Source organism: Panthera tigris, chromosome D4 (assembly GCF_018350195.1).
Source record: "Panthera tigris isolate Pti1 chromosome D4, P.tigris_Pti1_mat1.1, whole genome shotgun sequence".
Classification (NCBI taxonomy): domain Eukaryota; kingdom Metazoa; phylum Chordata; class Mammalia; order Carnivora; family Felidae; genus Panthera; species Panthera tigris.
In genome coordinates this window covers 81,072,637-81,093,931 of record NC_056672.1, presented here as the reverse complement: position 1 = coordinate 81,093,931, position 21,295 = coordinate 81,072,637, and the positions used below count along the sequence as shown (strand labels likewise).

At 39.6% G+C, this 21,295-nt stretch overlaps 2 protein-coding genes across 2 annotated transcripts; one reads left to right on the top strand and one right to left on the bottom strand.

The window, feature by feature from the left end:
* Positions 1–253: 253 nt before the first annotated feature.
* LOC102968136 (olfactory receptor 1J4-like) lies at positions 254–20,622 on the bottom strand. Its single transcript, XM_007094520.2, has 3 exons — positions 20,126–20,622; positions 18,446–18,448; positions 254–1,193 (listed from the first exon to the last, which is right to left on the bottom strand). The coding sequence occupies exons 1-3, from the start codon at positions 20,620–20,622 to the stop codon at positions 254–256; spliced, it is 1,440 nt and encodes a 479-aa protein (XP_007094582.2).
* LOC102967839 (olfactory receptor 1N2-like) lies at positions 13,575–15,540 on the top strand. The gene is made up of 2 exons (XM_007094519.2): positions 13,575–14,478; positions 15,521–15,540. The coding sequence occupies exons 1-2, from the start codon at positions 13,575–13,577 to the stop codon at positions 15,538–15,540; spliced, it is 924 nt and encodes a 307-aa protein (XP_007094581.2).
* Positions 20,623–21,295: the final 673 nt, after the last annotated feature.

The window sequence follows — 21,295 nt, the reverse complement described above, 5'->3', positions numbered from 1 at the left end:
TTTGAGACAGAGAGAGACAGAGCATGAATGGGGGAGGGTCAGAGAGAGGGAGACACAGAATCTGAAACAGGCTCCAGGCTCTGAGCTGTCAGCACAGAGCCCGACGCGGGGCTCGAACTCACGGACCGCGAGATCATGACCTGAGCCAAAGTCGGCCGCTTAACCGACTGAGCCACCCAGGCGCCCCCCAAGTCACAACTTTTAAAGGAGACATGTTTATAGCCCAATGAGTGTTCATGACAACGGGGTTAAATTAACCATACCAAAGAGGGTCCTTGACTCTAAAAATTTTCTGAAGAGCATGTTTCATGTCCTTATTCCTCAGGCTGTAGATGCAGGGGTTCAGCATAGGGGTGACCACCATGTACATTACAGAAGCAATTATGTCCTTGTCTTTGGAGTTGCCTGATGAAGAGAAAAAGTAAACACCTGCAATTGTCCCATAGTATAAACACACCACAAAGAGATGGGAGCCACATGTAGACAAGGCTTTGGAGATTCTTTTGAAGGAGGGGACCTTCAGAACGATGCCTGCCATATGAATATATGAGCCCAAGATACCACTCAATGGTAGAATGAGTACCAATGCTCCTTCAGTGAGGATAAGCAGCTCATTGAAAGAGGTGTCTGAGCAGGAAGACTTGAGCACAGCAGCAAGATCACAAAAGAAGTGTGGGATGACAGTCCCTGCACAGAAGGACAACTGGTCCACGAGGAGGGTGTGCAAAAGAGCTTGGATGCAAGAGAAGAACCAGGATCCAGCCACTAGGATGATACACAGCTCCTCCCTCATGGTGGTGGTGTAGTGGAGAGGGTGACAGATGGCCACATACCTGTCATATGCCATCACTGTGAGAAGAAAGTTGTCAAGGCAACCAAAAAATATAAAGAAATACACCTGTGAAATACACCCCATATAGGGGATGGATTGTTGCTGAGTCTGCATGTTCATGAGCATCTTTGGAACTGTGACAGATGAAAGGGAAATGTCAGAGAAGGCCAAGTGGCTGAGGAAGAAGTACATGGGGGTGTGAAGGCAAGAGTCCAGCCTGATGAGCAGGATGATGAGCAGGTTCCCCAGCACTGTGGTCAGGTACATGCCCAGGAACAGGGTGAAGAACATTCCCTGCTGCTCTGGCTGGATGGGGAGCCCCAGGAGGAGGAACTCACTGCTCTGGTTCTCAGGCCTCATGCTGTGCTTTTACATGCTGGGGATAAAGGAGGATTGGAAATATCAGGAAGAATGATAGGGACACATTCCATACTGTAATATTCTGAGAAAACAATGCATTTTAAACTACATTCCTATTAATTTCTCACACCTGTGGATGCATGCATCTTCACTCTGTCCCAGTCTGGCTCTAGGAAAACATTATAACCAAAAGCAGCCAACAAGACCTCATTGCACAGAAACAAGAGAGCATTCACTGTTTCATTTGACCATTATTTACTGAATGTTGAGATTGAACCTGGCCCTCTGCTAAGTACTGAGAATGTAGTGGTGGACAAGAAAAGCAAGGTCCCATATACTGGGATAATTTATGACACCAAGACAGAGCCAGACGAAAACAGTTCACTGTGGCAGAAGTAGTAGATGGTCCTTGGCAAACTAGTATCCGTTGTTTCTGCCTTAAAGTGACATGCGATGCCATCACTGAGGTGGCCTTGTTGGAGTGTTGTCACATTCCTCCTGTGAACCTGGCTGGATCACACTCATCTACAGCTGTAAGCTCACCAGCACTCTAGAAATGGGGGGTCATTCAAACCCCACCTGAATGCCAGAACAACTCCTAAACCAGAATACCTCTCAAACAATCTTCCATAATAATGGTGAACATTTGGGGGGTTATACTATGTGCCAGGCACTATGCTTAAAGGCTTTACTTATGTTTCCTAATTAAATACACACATCAGCCTTCCATTATCAGATAAAATCTTTGCTGTTTCACTAAAAATTAGGGTAATTTTCTCATTTAAGCCATTAAGAAATTGTTCTATAGGCAACAAGTTGCTGTTAGAAATAGGATACATGTATGTCCATATATACCTAAGGGGATACATACACACACACACACAGATGGGAGTGTTTGTATACATATATATTCCATCTATCTCTACATTCCATCTATGCATATACATATACTCAGATGGAATATATGTAGACATACATATGGGAATATATATATACACACACACACACACACACACACACATACACATGCACACACATACACATATATATGAGATATACAGTCAACCCTTAAATAACATAGGGGTTGGGGTGCTGACTCCCATGCACAGTCATATAACTTTTGACTCCCCCCAAACTTAATTACTAATAGATAGCCTACTGTTGACCAGAAGCCTTACCAATAACAAATAGTTGATTAACACATACTTTGTATGTGTATTATATACTGTATTCTTACAATAAAGTAAGCTAGAGAAAAGAAAATGTTATTAAGAAAATCATAAGGAAGAGAAAGCACATTTATAGTATTGTACTGTATTTATCAAAAAAATCCATGTGTAAATGAACTTGTGCAGTTCAAACCCATGTTGTTTAAAGGTCAACTGTATGTGTGTGTGTGTGTATGTATACATACATATATATATATATGTGTGTGTGTGTGTGTTTATATATGTATATATATATATGTATACACACCATATGTATGGATATATATGAATACAGTACATATATATATCCCTATAAATAAATATATATATTGAACTATTGTCCTACTTCTATAATTGCCATTTTCTATAGATCAAATATTGGTTACCTCATATAGTTCAACTTAATATTGTGTGATCATCACTTATGCTTTTAACATGGAAATCTCTCTTTTCACTGGTTGTGAGTGCCAGAGACAGTATGTTATTTTAGGGTTGCAAGGAGACTGAAGTTGTCCAAAATTTTCTTGGTGCCTGTCTGTCATTTATATTTATATATTTTCCAGTTGACAAAAGACTCTCACATACATTAACTTCTATTCAAGCCATAAATACTTACAGAAGGCCTGTAAGCCTCCATTTTCTAGATATGTAAAGTGAGGCCAAATAGTTGAGTGACTCTCCCAAGGTCTTGCCGCCATTTGGTGAGACTCTGTGCTCTAACTTCACTCAGCAACACGCCTAACATTCCTTTGCCTGGGACATTAAGTGAATGTGCAAGGGTTACAAACCTCTGAGCCACTGACTCACACAGGTATATGAAAATGATAACAGACCCTTTTTAGGAAATAGTCACTTAGAGCAGTGGTTACGTCCATGAGAAGGAGGTCACTTAAGGAACTAATTGAAGTCATGAGTGCAAATCAGAAGTCTCCAAACACACATACAAACACCACACGCACACACACACAGATACACAGACACACACACACTGCTGATTTGAAGATTTCAGTCACCTGTGTCTGAGCCCCATTGTAAGAGAAAGATAGCCAGTATGTGGTTTATTTCATAAATACTAATATACATACAAGTCATGAATAACACACAAGGCAGGATGTACATAATATGCAATTATGTATCACCCACAAATACATTCACAATGCACCATTAACATACAAACATGTCATACCTGGTAAAATACACAACTCACATATGCATAACTCATCACTATACATACACATCACCAAAAACACACAAGGCCATACACAATTTCAAAATCTCACGAGAAACATGCACCAACAACACATGCACACTTAGTCACTCTCTACCAGCAGCATGCCCACGCCCATCACTGAAGTGATGGCCCCTTCCCAGTGAAGGCAGTCAGTCATCATGGGGAAATTAAGTCTATTCAGTGACAGGCACCATCATTAAACCGCCAACAACAACCCATAAACATGGCAACATACACATGGTAACAGACACACAGACAAAAGGAAACAATACACATTCCTGCTCTTACATACAAGTTGTCACTCATAAACATCTTGCATGCACACTAACACATGTTGCTGAGGACAGATTTGGGCCCCTTCTAACCTTGGTTCCTTGAAGAGGTTGGATATCCTTTCCCCAGCAGTGGAGACAACAGTCTTACTCCTAATGCTGAGTTCTCATCACTCAGCTGTGATGCCCATCACCCCATTGGGAGAATGCCACTGTCATAACAATAGAGGCAAATATTGAAGATCACAGATATGAATCAGAAGTCCCTAATCACATGTTGGAGGCTGATAACTTATGCACTAAAACACAGCCCAGATTGGGTCTAACTAACTGAAGAAAAGAATCAGGCTGTGAATCAGTTACGTAGTACACACACAGCCAACTACCAAACAACAGGTATACAAGCATATACAATGCATGCAGACACACACACACACACACACACACACACACACACACACACACTCATGAACACAGAGATGCTCATACACAAACCCACAAGTATATAGGCAGATCCATTGCCACATGCAGATTTCCAGCTCCTTCTGACCTGTGTTCGTCATCTGTGAGTTCAGACACTTCTTCCAGACTGTTGCCAAATTCTCAGCTTCTCTTCATAGTAAAGGAGGAGCCACTGTGGGTTAACTGGCCAATTTCTTCCTGCCATATGGAGAACATCATGTCCAGGAGCCAGAGGGGACTGGAGTCACAAGGGACAGTGTCTCCAATGCCAGGGATGTCTTGGACTTGTTTCTTCTTGGGCACAGTTCCAAGCTCAAATATTTTTGGGGCTTGGTTCCAGCTGGGATTCAACTTTTTAAAATTTATTTTTAAAAATGACTTCATGCTTAGAAAAAAGTTGTAAAGATGATAGAATAAATTCTCTTATGCCCTTGACCCATACTCTTTTACAAAAGCTAACATTTCACCATGTTTGTGTATGCGTACACGTGTGTGCATGTGTGTGTATGTGTGTGTGTATTGAAGATTCTAACTATAGATCTTTCATAAGCCTACGACAGTGCATATTATCAGGAGGCACATGCTTTGGTTCAGAAGTCAAGGCTGATGACACTTCACGTAGGAAGAGAATTTAAAAGAAAGAATGAGGCACAAAGGATTCTTGAGGAATCTGGGTGGGTATAAGCTACAAGTTGGCTTAGACAAAGCAGAGAGAATGGGTTTGGGAATTTGTAGTGGTAAAGGGGTGGGAGTGGAGAAAAGTTTCTGCTGGAGAAACAGACTATGTATTGTGCTATCTGAGAAATTTTGCCTGTATTATTTGTCAGCATGCAACAATAAGTGCCCTTATGGGAGAAAATGTCCCCTTGGCTGGTCATCAGATAATCTAAGGCTAGGCAATTATTAGCAACCATTGTTGCCAGGGATCATTGTCTTTCATTCAGGGCTCCCAGGGCTGTGGCAGTTTGAATCATATATATGGATATTATTTTAGACATTTCCTGACTGGCATAATTCTTTCATTATGTTGCATAATATGGTGGCCTCCAAGGCAGCACCAGTGACCTCCATTGTGGTCAGCAGAATGAGGGCAGTTGACAAAAATATAACATACTTGGTGGTGAGAATAAAATTGGTGGGTTTTGTTTTAGAGTATGAGTCCAAAATGCAGACAGTACAAGTCAAATTATGAAGAGAAGCCAGGGTTAGAGAGGAATAAATTAGTGCAGGAGTAAGGGATAGTGGAGAAGAAGAGAATATCTCTCATGGACTAGAAGCTTAGACTGAGAATTTGGCATGGGCAATGAAGAACTACTAAATTTCCAGTAAGCATTTTAATCAAGACATAATATGGGGCTATTCTGGATAGTTGGAGTTAGTATTTTAAAGGAAAGACCAGGAGAAAAACAAGGTTTAGGTTCAGAGATGTGGACCATCAGATATATAGGGGCTGGGTTGTGTTATTGTGAAGGTTTCTTTAAGATCTTTTTGATAGGCTACAACATGGCCAGGCAGTTGAGAGGGTGCCTTATGGCATACCCAACAATTCATATCCTTTAAAACATGGCTATTTGCTCAGTAAGGTTTACATAACAATTATTTTATAACGCATCCTTCAGTGCTGGTTGTGTATCAGAGATGGGGGCTAGAAGTGCAGACATCTGAGGAAGGAGCAGAAAATGCAAGGATGGAAGGGGAAGGGAGTAGCTTGTGATGGTTGGGGTTGAACTGGGAAAGAAAGGATATGAAAAGCAGGAGAGTGTTTAGAAGGTGAAGGGAACATTGGATAGGAGATTTACAAGGGAGATGAGAACTGGATGAGTCCAGTGGGTAGATCAAGGTCACCATCACAGGTAAGCCCAGCTGTATGTCTGATGCCATCATCAGGAATGAGTCAAGTTGTGGGTCTGATGTCACCTGATGGTCCTTCAGGCTGTCATGGTGTTGGTTGAGGGTGAGGTCATGGATATCACTGGGTTTACAATAATCTTGGGCTGACGTTAGAACTTCAAGGCATAAAACCTTGTTGGTTAGGGATTCACAGAAATGTATAAATATAGTTGAAAGATGAGGGACTCAATGATCCAGAAAAGATGCTACTGTATTGGCATCATTTGGAGATAAAATAATTCCAGAGAGACTTGTTGCATGCATCCTTACGTTAGGCGTCCATTGCCCTTTCAATAATGGCCTGGCATGTATTTTGAGAAACGAGATCTGGGCATAGGTAAGAAGCCTTCAGGACCACTTTTTGTAATTATTTGTGCCACAGGACACGTTGTTGCCACCGAGGCATGGAAAGCAGCAGTGGCAGTGGTATATAAGGATCTGGTGAGATATCCTGACTGTTCTTAGGAATGCAGACCTCATACACCATACAATGGCTGTTGTTTCTCTCTCTCTCTCTCTCTCTCTCTCTCTCTCTCTCTCTCTCTCCCTCCCTCCCTCCCTCTCTCTCCCTCTCTCTCCCTCTCTCTCCCTCTCTCTCCCTCTCCCTCCCTCTCCCTCCCTCTCCCTCCCTCCCTGTCTTTAAAAATGATGGCTCATTCATGAGCAACCACCCAATGGGCTTGTATCTAGAATTACCTGAGTTATTTGATTTTCCCTTTCTGTCTGATCATGTCATTTGAAATGTTAGATTGTTTTATTTTCACTCCGCTTTGCTTTGTTCATTCCTGCTTATTTATTTGAGAAATTGAAAGATAACACAGTAAAAACTATACAAATAGGTGTGCTCATCTTCTCAACTTTCCCACCTCATTCCCACCCACCCATTGTAGCTAACCAAACTCATTAATTTGTTATTTTTAGTAAACATTTTATTGCAGAATAATCTTAGATACCAGAAAAGTTACAGAAGTAGTACAGAGACTTCCTATGTGCTTTTCCCAGTTTCTCCTGTTGTTAATGTCTTACACATCCATGGTACATCAGCACAACTAAGACATTAACATTGATAAATTTACCAGTTTTTCCATTAATGCCCTTTTTTTGTTCTAGGATCCAATTCAGGATAGCACATTGAATTTAGATGCATCATCTTTTTTTTTGAAATTTATTTGTTTAATTTACATCCAAGTTAGTTAGATATGGTACAACAATGATTTCAGGAGCAGATTCCTTAATGCCCCTTGTAGACCACCCCCCTCCCACAACCCCTCCAGAAACGCTGTTTTTTCTCTATATTTAAGAGTCTTTTATGTCTTGTCCCCCTCCCTGTTTTTATATTATTTTTGCTTCCCTTATGTTCATCTGTTTTGTATCTTGATTTCTTCATATAAGTGAAGTCATATGATATTTGTCATATTCATGTATCAGTTCTAACAGTTTTTTGCTGGAATCTTTTGGGTTTTCCGTATAGAGTATCATGTCATCTGTGAAGAGTGAAAGTTTGACTTCCTCCTGGCTGATTTGGATGCCTTTTATTTCTTTGTGTTGTCTGATTGCTGAGGACTTCCGATACTATGTTGAGTAGCAGTGGTGAGAGTGGACATCCCTGTCATGTTCCTGACCTTAGGGGTAAAGCTCTCAGTTTTTCCCCATTGAGAATGATATTAGCAGTGGGTCTTTCATATATGCTTTTATGATCTTGAGATATGATCCTTCTATCCCTACCTTCTTGAGGGTTCTATCAAGAAAGATGCTGTATTTTGTCAAATGCTTTCTCTGCGTCTATTGAGAGGATCATGTGGTTCTTGTCCTTTCTTTTACTGATGTGATGAAATCACATGGATTGTTTTGTGGATATTGAACCAGCCCTGCATCCCAGATATAAATCCCACTTGGTCGTGGTGAATAATTTTTTTAATGTATTGTTGGATCCGGTTGGCTAGTATCTTGTTGAGGATTTTTGCATACATGTTCATCAGGGAAATTGGTTTATAGTTTTCCTTTTAAGTGGGGTCTTTGTCTTGTTTTGGAATCAAGATAACATTGGCTTCATAGAAAGAGTTTGGAAGTTTTCCTTCCATATCTATATTTTGGAACAGCTTCAAAAGAATAGGTGTTAACTCTTCCTTTAAATGTGTAGTAGAATTCCCTTGTAAAGTTATCTGCCCCTGGACTTCTGTTTTTTTGGGAGATTTCTGATTACTAATTTGATTTCTTTACTGGTTATGGGTCTGTTCAAATTTTCTATTTCTTCCTGTTTCAGTTTTGGTAGTGTATATGTTTCTAGGAATTTGTCCATTTCATCCATATTGCCCATTTTATTGGCATATAACTGCTCATAATATTCTCTTATTATTGTTTGTATTTCTGCAGTGTTGGTTGTGATCTCTCCTCTTTCATTCTTGATTTTATTTCTTTGGGTCCTTTCCTTTTTCTTGTTGATCAAACTGGGTAGGTGTTTATCAATTTTGTTAATTTTTTTAAAAACCAGCTCCTAGTTTCGTTGACCTATTCTGTTTTTTTTTGTTTTGTTTGGTTTGGTTTGGTTTTGATAACATTGATTTATGCTCTAATTGTTATTATTTTCTGTCTTCTGCTGGTTTGGGATTTTATTTGCTGTTCTTTTTCCAGCTCTTTGAGGTATAATGTTATGTTGTGTATCTGAGACCTTTCTTCCTTCTTTAGGAAGGCCTGGATTGCTATATGCTTCCCTCTTATGACTGCCTTTGCTGTGTCCCAGAGGTTTAGACCCATCATCTTTTAAATACTTTCTATATTTGAAGAAATGCCCACATCTGCTAGAATCAGCTTCTCTGATTTGTAACTAAAAGCCTGATGGACAAGGAAAGAGTAGGAAGGTTAGGAGAGGTTCCTCAGTCATCATTGAGTCAAGAGATTAGGGAACCTACTGAAAAGAATGGGGTGGGGAGTCAATTTCAAACTCATTTATTTCTGATTTATTATTCTTGTAGTTCTTTATGTTCAAATGAGCAGATATCTATGTACATTTTATTTCCTCTTCGTTTTATTTTACTTATAGCTGAAATATACACATAAAATGGTTACCATTTTTATTATTTTAAAGTATACCATTTAGTGATGTTATGTACATTCATTATGTTGTGCAGCCATCATGACTGTCTGGTCCCAGAACTTTTTCACCCCCCCAAACAGAAACCATGTGCTCATTAAGAAGTCATTCCCCATTCCCTCCTCTCCACAGTCTATGACAACCATTAATCTTCTTCCATCACCATAGATTTGCTTATTCAGGATATTTAATATAAGCAGAATCATACGATATGTGGCCTTCTGTGTCTGCCTTCTTTCACCAGGCATGATATTTTCAAGGTTCATCTATGTTGTATAGCATGAATCAGTACTTCATTCCCTTATGTGGCCATATAATATTCCACTGTACATATATACTACATTTTGTTTATCCATTTATCTGTTGGTGGACATTGAGATTATTTCCACAGTATGACCACTGTGAATGGAGTTGCTACATTTTTGTACAAATATTTGTTCTATTATCTGTTTTAAATTATTTTGGATATATACCTAGAAGTGGAACTGATAGATCATATGGTAATTCTCTGTTTAAGTCATTGAGGAAGAACCAAACTATTTTCCGCAGTGACCACTCCAGTTGCATCCCACCAGCAATATACAAGGGTCCCAGTTTCTCCACGTCCCTTTCAACACTTGTCACCTTCCATTAAAAAAAAATTATGGCCATCTTAGTGGTTATGAAATGATGATTTTGATTTGTATTTTCATAGTGGTTTCTGATCTGCGTTTTTCTAAACACTAATGATGTTGAGCATCTTTTCATGTGTTAATTGGCCATTTGAATGTCTTCTTTGCAAAATATCTATTCAAGTCTTTTGGCCATTTTTTAATTGGGGTAGTTTGTCTTGTAGTTCTGTCAAATTTTGCTTGGCTACTGTTTGTATGGAATATCTATTTCCATTCTTTTATTTTCCCTTGTGTCATTGGATTTAAAGTTAGTTTCATAGACAGTATACAGATGGATCATGCTTTATTTTAAGTCTAAATTGCCAGCCTCTACCTTTTAATTCAAGATTGTAATCCATTTACACTTATAATAGTTACTGGTAAGGAAGAACTCACTTCTACCATTTTACAGTTTGGTTTGTATATGCTTTATATAGTTTTTTATTCCTAAAATTTCCATTACTGCCTTTCTTTGTGTTTAATTTTTTTAGTGTTATCTTTTTGATTTTCCTTTAATTTCTTTTTTCTGTATATATCACTCATTTTCTCAGTAGTTACCTTGAAGATTACAATTATCATCTTAAACTCAATCTAGTTTGAATTGGTATCAATAGCATACAAAAATTCTGGTCTTATATATCTTTATCCCTCCCCCTTTATATTGTTATCTTCACAAATGACATCTTTATACATCATGTGCCCATTGACATAGATTTATAGTTATTGTTGTATGAATCTGTTTTTCAACCATATAGCAAACTAAAAGAAGAGTTGCAAAAAAGTTCAAGAATACTTGCTTTTATATTTACCTATGTAGTTGCGTTTACCAGTGGCCTTTATGTCTTTATATGGTGGTGAGTTACCATCTAGGATCTTTCTTTTTTCCTTTCTTCTTCCCCCTTCCTCCCTTTCTCCTCTCCTTCCTTCCTTCTGATCTGCCTTTTCCTAATGACTAATGAGCATCTTTTCCTGTGTTAATTGGCCATTTGGATGTTTTCTTTGGAAAATATCTCTTCCTTTCTTTTTTCCTTCCTTCCTTCCTCTTTCTTTTTCTTTCTTTCTTTCTTTCTTTCTTTCTTTCTTTCTTTCTTTCATTTGTTCATCCATTCATTCTATCTTTCTATCTTTTCTAATTACTCTTTATTTTTTTGGTATTATTTTATTTTATTTTTTGAGTCATTTAAAATTTTATTTTCATTTTGTTTTTATTTAAATTCCAAATAGTAAACATATAATGTAATATTAGCTTCAGTTGTACAATTTAGTGATTCAACACTTCCATACAAAACCCAGTACTTGTCACCTATTTAAACCATCCCTTCCCCACCTTTCCCCCCTATGATCATTTGTTTTGTGTCTTAAGTTCCATATATGAGTGAAATCATATGATGTTTTTCTTGATCATTTTATTTCAGCCTGGAGGACTCCTTTTAGCATTTCATGTAGGGAAGTTCTATCTGAACAAATTCCTTATTTTTTTTATTTGAAAATATTTAATTTTCTCCTTCACTTTTTTTTGCCAGATATAGAAGTCTTCGTTGATAATTTTTTTCTTTCAGCACTTTAGATGTATTATCTCGGTGCTTTCTGGTCTCCATGGTTTCTGATGAGAAATCAACTGTTAATTTTATCAAGGATTGATTTTACATACTGGTTAGCTTCTCTCTTTCCACTTTTAAGATTTTCTCTTTGTCTTTGTATTTCAACAGTTTGATTATAATGTGTCTCAATGTGGCTTTCTCTGAGTTTATCCAACTGAAGATTATTGAACTTCTTAGATGTGTAGATTTATGACTTTTATCATGTCTGGGATGTTTTTGAACTTTATTTCTTGAAATATTCTTTATTCCTTTTTCTCTGTCTTCTGTCCTTGAACTCCCAATATTCATATGTCAGCATGCTTGCTGGTGTCTTATAGGTCTTTTAGGGTCTGCTTATTTATTTTTCACTCTTTTCTCTTTCTGATCCTCAGACTGGATGATTTCATGTGATCTATCTTCAAGTTTGCTGATTCTTTCTTCTGCTTGCTTTACTCTGATCTTGAACCCCTCTCATAAATTGATCACTTTGATTCCTGTGCTTTCCAGCTTTATCATTTCTGTTTGGTTTCTTTTTAAACTTTCATCATTCTTTAGACATTCTCTATTTGTTGAGATATTGCTTCCTGCATCCCTTTAGCTCTTTGAGTATATTTCTTTAAAGGCAGTTGATTTAAAATCTTTGTCTAGAAACTCCAAAGTCTGCACTTAACTGAGGGACAGTTTCTGTTCATTTCTGTCTTCCCTTGAATCAGCAATACATCTTTGTTTCTTTGCATGCCTGAACCTTTTTGCTAAAAACCGGATATTTTGAATATTGTGGTATGGTAACTCTGGAAATTAAAATTTCCTCTTTTTTCTGGGATTTGTCATTGTTATTTTCTGTGGGTATATGTGCATGAAGAATAGGGATCCACACATATCCCTGGGGACAAAACTTATCACATGCAAAACCATCTATGTGCTGTGCATTCCCTTTGCCCACACTCCTTGGTGAGTGTTGGCCTAGGGAGATGAAGCATGAAGGTAGAGCAATTACTTCATATTTGTCCCTGGGGATCAGCCTGGAAAATCCTACTCCTGGGACCCAGAACCTAGAAATACTTCTGTGACAGCGTGCACAAGGCTCATCCCACCTCCACTGCTGTAGTCTAGGTTGCTGCTCTCTGGCTGGCCCAACATACCCAACAGCCCTGGGGCCTCGGATTTATCATTTGCTATGGCTAAGAAGAGCCTGCATGCCTAAATCAAGGTCCTGTGACACCAAAAGGGAGAACACAGGTGCAGGGAGTTTTGTCTCTGATGGTGAATTCTGTCTGAGCTAGATAAATGAGGTGAGTGCTCCAAAAAAAAGGCAGTTATGTTTTTCCCTCTGAGATACACAAAAGATCCCAGGTGGAGCCCCTGCCTCCTGTTTCTGCCAGTCCTGAGATGGGCAGTAGAAACTTCTCCCTTAGAGAGAGTCCCCTATGTCTGCCTCCTGCAGAGGAAGAGTTTAAGTAAAGGTAGCCTTGATTCAGGGTGTTTAAGGGCACCAGAAATGGCTTCAGGCCCCCCATGCTGTATTTACTACCTTCTTTGTGATATTATGCAAGTGAGTTAATTTCACTGAATTTCAAAAACTCATTTGTGAAGTATATGTAATAAAATGTATGGGTTTTCAATTAGATGCCACATTGTGTAGTGCTTACAGTTCAAAGTGTCAGCTCTTACTGCTTGCAAATTAGATGGGCTTAGGCCATGGAAGCCAGGGTATTTGGATCTTAGTGAACATGTAGCATTGATGGAAGTATCCTGAGACTCATCTTCCACCTTTCTTTTGCATTTTAATCTCTCTGCCTGCTTGCCCTCCTTTCTTGGGTGGATTGAGGAGTAAGGAATGATGTGCAGACCTTGGAGGGAAGGTCCAGGAACTTGGAGTAAAGACATATGTGAATTGGGTGAGGGTGTTTCTTTTAGAGAAGGATAGAAGCACCAACTTTTTTTTTTTTTTAACACTTTTTGACTTATCTTTTCTCTTCCTCCAGGAAGAGTAGTGGCATGGACAGAATCAACCAGTCCAGTGTCACTGAGTTTCTTCTGTTGGGTCTTTCCAAGAGGCCAGAGCAGCAGCCTCTCCTATTTGGCATCTTCATGGGCATGTACCTGGTCACTGTCGTGGGAAACCTGCTCATCATCCTGGCCATTGGCTTTGACTCACACCTCCACACCCCCATGTATTTCTTCCTGGCCAACCTCTCTTTTGCTGATGCCTGCTTTTCTTCCACTACAGTCCCCAAGATGTTGGTGAACATCCAGACACATAGTCACACCATACCGTATGAAGGGTGTTTGGCCCAGATGCATTTCTTCATGATGTTTGGAGCACTGGATGACTTCTTCTTGGGGGTGATGGCCTATGACCGCTATGTGGCCATCTGCAGGCCTCTTCACTACTCCGAGCTCATGAGTCCTCTTGTCTGTGTGGTCCTTCTGGCAGCATGCTGGGTCCTCACCAACCTTGCTGCCCTCCTACATACCTTGCTTATGGCTAGACTTTCTTTCTGTGCAGGCAACAGCATCCATCACTTCTTCTGTGATGTGGTCCCTCTGCTGCAGCTGTCATGCTCAGACACCAGCACCAACCAGGTAGCCCTGTTCACTGTGGGCTCCATGATACTCACTGGTCCTCTCTCCCTGATCATTTTGTCATATGCATACATCATCTCCACCATCCTTGGAGTCTCATCTGCCCCTGGCAGGCAGAAGGCCTTCTCCACTTGTGGCTCCCATCTCACCATTGTCTTCTTGTTTTATGGCACAGCTATTGGTGTCTATCTGTTTCCCCCTTCATCACACTCTGGGGTTAAGGACAGGATTGCAGCTGTATTTTACACTGTTGTGACTCCTATGTTGAACCCCTTCATATACAGCCTCAGGAACAATGATATGAAGACTGCACTCAGTAAGATTTTTGGAATTCATACATTCTCTTCTCAGAGAATTTGATCCTATATTCATATTTTGAAGTTACGCCCTGGAGAACCCATGTGTTTATGAAGCAATATCATCCCTTATCATATTTGCTTAGGTTTTAAAAAAATGACCCAGAATCATTCTCTTAAGCTTTAGATCTAACAATGTATGTGGTTGGTGTATTTCATAAAGAAGTTGTCCTGTCCTATAAATGTGAATATTTCCCTGGTGTTTGTGTAGGGTGATGCTAAGCCACACAGGGGCAAGGTCAATTAGAACTTCTTTTGTTTGCTGTCATTCTAAGGTGTGAATCTTTTTTTAACCTACAATTCAACCAAATTCATTAATCTCCCATTTGCCAGATACTGTGTGAGGGAGAGGAGGTACTGATTCCATGCCTTTATGGAATTCATCTTAGAGAATTCCATATGGTATGTAGTTGCACATATATGCAATTAACTGTAACACAGGTCCAGTCATCATGATTTCTCCATAAAGCTTAATATCTATTTTATTCCATGTTCTTAACTCTCTAAATGTATTATGCCATTTAGTTCTCCAATTGTAAAGATCTTGGGTTAAATACTATAATTATCACCTTTTACAGATTGAGACTATAGCTAGTAAGTGGGGAAAGAAGGATTGAAATTTATTTCTAGTCTGACTCTGGAGTCCAAACTGTTGCATGCTTTCGTATCCTGATTTCAATGCTAATGGTTGTGGCAAGAAACATGGTCACATTAAGCTAGAATGTATATGTTGATACCTACCATGTGCCAGGTACTGTGCTATGCACTATTGGTAAAATGTAAAAATAAATAAGATATTGTCCATATTGTCTATACATGGTAGAGTCATGTGTTCAAGTTAGCGTTAATCAAATAAGATGGTGATAGCTGCCATGACAAATGTTGGACCACAGAAGGAAGAAAAATAATCTGCACAACGGTGGTCAGGTAGTTTTACCCATCATATGACATTTTATTGAGCCTTAATGTGTGAGCTCACTTGAACTGGTGGAGAAAGAAAAGTGAAGATTCTACAGGGATAGGCTATTTAGAATAGAGGTCATGCAAGTTGTTGGAACCAAGCCAGCCCAACCTTGGTAATGTTTCGTAGTGGTCTCTCTAAATATGGGTCTTGACTTTTCTTTCCCAGTTCTGTTTCCATAACATCTCTTGCTCACTTCTACTCTTTGTAGCTTTCTGTCATTGTCAGTGCTTTTGAATTCTAGCTGCAAATTAGTATTTCCTGGAGCTTTAGAACTCTCTAGAGAAGGGACCCTCATATTTTTTGTAAAAACAAAACAACACGACACAAAACAAAACAAAACAGGTGATCCTAGTGCAACCGAATTTGCGAATACCATTGTGGAACATCCTTCATGGCAGCAAAAGGACAGATAAAATAAGGTATAAAAATACTTAGTTCATTATTTACCCTATCAAGGTAAAAATCATTGGGGTATCGAGCATATTGACAGCAGCAAGAAGTTCCTGAATACTTATCCCTGGTTGAATCCTTGTATACCTTATTCATCTTTTTTATTCTTTGCTGTAATTTGCTACCTTTCCATAAAAGTCCTTCTGGACCTGCTACGTACTATGTATAGTTCTATCTCTGAATAATGTTTAGTTTACTTTGACACGTGATTTTAAATTATACTAACAATATTATCAGAGTAAGGGATTCATCACTTCCAAAGAGGCTGTTTATATTCTTATCTTTGGCTTCTATTCTTGTGCAAAAATGATAATCAAGTGGATGCTGTGCCCACTGGATTTTTCCTTGCCTCCCTTCCTTAGAGTCACTCCTGGGTGGGGTTGTCTATGACAGTGTACATTCCAGGCAGTATACATCCATCCATTTTCAGCTCATTACAATGTATTATGATTTTGTCCATGAACCAGGTCCAAGTGTTTTCCACCCCAGTGACTAATGATGTGTGTGGAGTGAAAAGAAACTGAAAAAAAGGTGGAGAACATGGGGATCTGTGCTGACCATCCCTGTTTGCTTGTGCTTTCTGGACCTGCTTGCCCCTAATCCCAAATAGAGCATTTCCCGTGTATGATGGCTTGCTGCTGGACCCTTGCACCCTGTCTTAAGTCTTATAACTGGGTGAGGGACTATGATTCTTTATTGTAAAACTACCATCAGTGTCTACATAGATTTATTTATTTATTTATTTATTTATTTATTTATTTATTTATTTATAATTTAAGCAATACCCTCTTTGGCTCCCCCTCTACTTCAGCCCTAAAAACAGAGCCATTTATTAGCTACTTCAACAAATCCCTATAGGAGATATGGCCTTGCCATGGATTTTGATATTTGGTATTTTCATTCATATTACTTCTTATGGTTAAGTGCTGCCACCTGGACCTGTTGATACCAGGGAGCCAAGCTCCATGTTAGCATTTTCTATTCATTCTGTCCCAAGAGAAAGAGCCCCCAATCAACTTCTCAGTGATTCTGTTGTCCTCCTCACTAGTGTGTTCTTTCTTGCTTTAGTGAAAGGAGTATCTCCTGTCCTGTCTTGGGCACATAGTTGCCTGGTGTGTTCTCTGGTCTTATAAATACATTCTAACATGGCCATATCTTTGAGATTCAGACCTCTCCCTCAGTACTTTAACAAGGTGTACTAGCATCTACATTCCATTTGCTGTGAGTGCCATCATGTCCAAGCCTATCAATGATCCCAACAGCCTGTGAGAACTTGTTCCAGGTGTTCCTGTCTCCTGGGTCATAGGAGAGTCCTCATGCATTGTGCACTTTGACCCCACCCAGGAAAATGTTTCATAACTTTCTTGTCCAGCGATTTGTATCCCTCCACTTATGAGTGGTATGTGTTGCTAAATCCTACTCCCCTTTTGATGAATCAAGTAAATGTTCCTGTAACCGGGACTGTTATTTCATGTTGGGGCTGTGCTGAAATCTGTTCCAAGTTATTAGTCTAGAGAAAATGAGGGAGGCAGACATTCTAAAGAAAGCAACTTCCATCTTGTATATCATCTTCCTCAAGCAGAGCTTTATCAATTACCAAGTGCTACGTAACAAAGGCTCCCCAGACTTAGTGTTTAGAGCAACAACAATTTACTTTGTTTACATTTCTTTGGGTTAACACTTCAGATTTGGCTCAGCTGGGTAATACTTTTAGTGGTTTTGGGTAGGCTCATTAATGTGTCTGTAGTCAGCAACCCATTAACTGGGCGAGGCAACTTCAGGAGATTGGCAGCTAGTCGTAGTGAGTGAATTTCTGGTACAGGAAAAATAGCCTCCAGCTTTAAAAAGATATTGGAGATATGTCTCAGTAATAAGGCTATCTCATGGCTCTGGGCCACCTTCTCCTTAAATGAGGTATGCTCCTGCAATTCTCTGCTACTACCCATGCATTCTAGTGATGCCAACTAGGGTTACAATACCAGCAGCAAATCCCTGACTTTTCCTGCTACCTGAAGTCTAGCCAGATATTGATGTCACCATCCTTCTTGCCTTCTAGTGTTTGAAGATCAGTTGAATCATAAGCATACACTGACCAATGAACTAATGGCCAGAGACCATTTTAGGTGGCAGTACCCAGTCTGCATACATTGTAAAGTTGACTACATCAGGAAATGATTGGACATCCCAAGATTGGGAACATTACATCCCCATCTCAACTCACCTACAGAACTATAGCTTCTCATTTTCCTTTCTTTACATAAATTTATACCTTTCTGTATTCTGTTCCTCCTGCCTTGAAAACTTCTCTTTTCTATTTTGCAATGACATACCCATACTTTAAGACCCATCACAAATGTTACGTCCTCAGTGAAGTCCTCTAGATTCACCTATCCAGAGGGAGAAGAGAAAATTGCATTTGAGCTGTGTTTTAAGCAGAACTTGAAGATTGTAGCATATGTGTCAAGCACTGTGCTAAGAAGTTTACATGTGTTATCTTTTTGATTTCTCACAACAGCCTTAGATGATAGTTACTATAGTTACTATTACTACTCACTTGTTTATGTTTGGAAACTGAGACAGAGGGGCATTGGTAACTATCTAGAAGACATACAAGCAGTGAATAGTGGAACTGATACATAAACCAGGTATTTCTGATTCTAGTGTAAGTCTTATTTTCACTTAAAAATTATTTTAAAAATCTGAGTTTGTCAGTGGGATCTCAGAGTTCCAATTATGCATGGAAGAAATGGATGGAATGTATTGAAGTTTCCAAAATTTATCCTGTGGATTATTGAAAAATCTTTATCCCCTTGTGAGGATAAATCCTTAGCAGCATCCCTAAGGGAGATACAATAATAAAACTGATATATTTTAAAATAGATCTGAACATAGATTGTTGGCACTGTGCAGAAGAATAATGGCCCCATAAAAGAAACTCGGTGACAGCCCCACATAATGTGGTCCAAGTACCCTTCTCTCTGATCATGTGGCTTTATTCATAGATTATTTCAGAATATCTAACTAGAGACTTATGCTCCAGCAGGGGGTGTGCTCCCTTGGCGAAGTATCAGGATCTCTGAGAGTGTTCATTCTTCCATCCTAGTTTCTGATTTGCCTTGCCCCAACCTCAAGTCATTTGCTAGTATAGAGAGAAGTTGTTGATTGGAACTGTGTATGTGAATGATGTGAGGGAAGCAAGAAAAGAAAGCAAACTAGTAATTGAGAGAAATATGTGGATTTCATGTCCATTTAGCCATCATGTAACCATTAAGGTATGCATTTTGGAATCAGATATCTGGGTTCAAATTCTGGCTCTGCCATATATTAGCTGTGTAACTTCAGATAAGTAATTTAACTTACCCCCCCCCCCCACACACACACTGTTTTTGAGCCTTTGTTTTCTTTTCTGTAAAATGCAAATATTTACCTCAAGGGAATATGTTGAATATTATTAAAAGTAATAAAAATCTAAGCATAAGACCCAGAATGAGAAAATTTACATATTTTTCTCCTAATTCTTCCAGAAACACTGCATGATAGAGAATATATTTTAAATTATTTTTTATTTTAGTGTAGTTAACATGATAGAGAATATTTAATTACCTCCTTTTATGAGCAGGCAAACTGTGGCTCACTGAGGTTACTTAATTTGCCATAGGTTGAAAAATTAGCAAGAGGCCGATGCAGGATTTGGATAACTCTCTAAGTTGATCTCCCCTGCATTCCCAGAATGACATCCTTGGCCTCATGGAGATCGCAGTGCCCTTCCGCTCAGGAGTCTCCCCAAGGCACTCTTCATGTCTTTGTTTCTCAGGCTATAGATGAATGGGTTCAGCATGGGGGTCACCACAGCATACATCACTGCTGCAACCCTGTCCTTGCTGGCTGAATCAGCAGAGGAGGGAATGAAGTACACCCCAATAGCAGACACATAGAACAAGCAAACTGCTGAGAGGTGAGAGCCACAGGTGGAGAAGGCCTTCCACTTCCCACTAGCTGATGGGACTCTCACAATAGCAGCCACAATGCGGACATAAGAGATGATAATTAGCAAGGGGATCAAGATGGTCAATGCCCCTCCCCAGTACATCAGCACACACTGGTTGGCGTAAGTATTGGAACAAGAGAGCTTCATCAGGGGGAGAAGTTCACAAAAGAAGTGGGGAATGATGTTGTCAGTGCAGAAGGATAACTGAGTCAGGAGACTGGTGTGGGTCAGAGAGTATGACTGAGTGAGGGTTAGGGACATGACCAACAGACCAATACAATATCTGGGAGTCATGACCAAGGTGTAGCGAAGGGGATGACAGATAGCCACAAGCCGGTCATATGCCATCACTGCCAGGAGGAAAACATCTAGACCGATGAACCATAGGAAGAAGTAGATCTGAGATAGGCATCCAGCATAGGTGATGGTATTCCTATGGGCCTGGATGTTCACCAGCATCCTGGGGACTGTGGTAGATGCTAAACACAGATCAGTGAGGGAGAAGTTGGCCAGGAAGAAGTACATGGGGGTGTGGAGGTGTGGATCAGAGACAATGGCCAATATGATGACAGTGTTCCCCAGCACAGTGAGCAGGTACATGCTCAGGAAAATGCCAAAGACGAGAGGCTGCTGTTCCTGCTGCTCACACAGGCCCAGGAGGAGGAATTCAGAAGCACTCAATGTGTGGTTTCCTGGTTTCATGTTGTTGGTGTAACTAAGGAGAAAATGGAGGATGACACTTCAGAAACTTTTCCTGCCCCGAGATTGTCTAGGTGGAAACAAAGACATAAATAAAGATGGAATCAGAATATTAATAGACGTGCAGTATCTCACTGAGATCCAAAAGAGCTCTATGAGAAAGTCATGGTTAGGCCCATTTTATTGATTAAGAAATTGAGTCACCTAGAAAAAGATGGAGGTTTAAAGTTTAAATCTGGTAATTCTGACTTTAGAGTCTGTGATCAAAGCAGTCCTAAAATTTGTATGGAACCCAAAAGACCATAAGTAGACAAAACAATGTCAAAAAAGAAAACCAAAGCTGGAGGCATCACAATTCCAGACTTTAAGCTGTATTACAAAGCTGTAATCATCAAAGACAGTATGGTACTGGCATACACACACACACACACACACACACACACACACACACACACACACACATACACACACAGATCAATGGAGTAGGACAGAGAACCCAGAATGGATCCACGAATATCTGGCCAACTAATATTTGACAAAGCAGTAAAGGGTATCCAATGGGGAAAAGGCAGTCTTTTCAGCAGATGATGTTGGAAAAACTGGACAGTGACATGCAGAAGAATGAAATTGGACCACTTATTTACACCATACACAAAAGTTAATTCAAAATGGATGA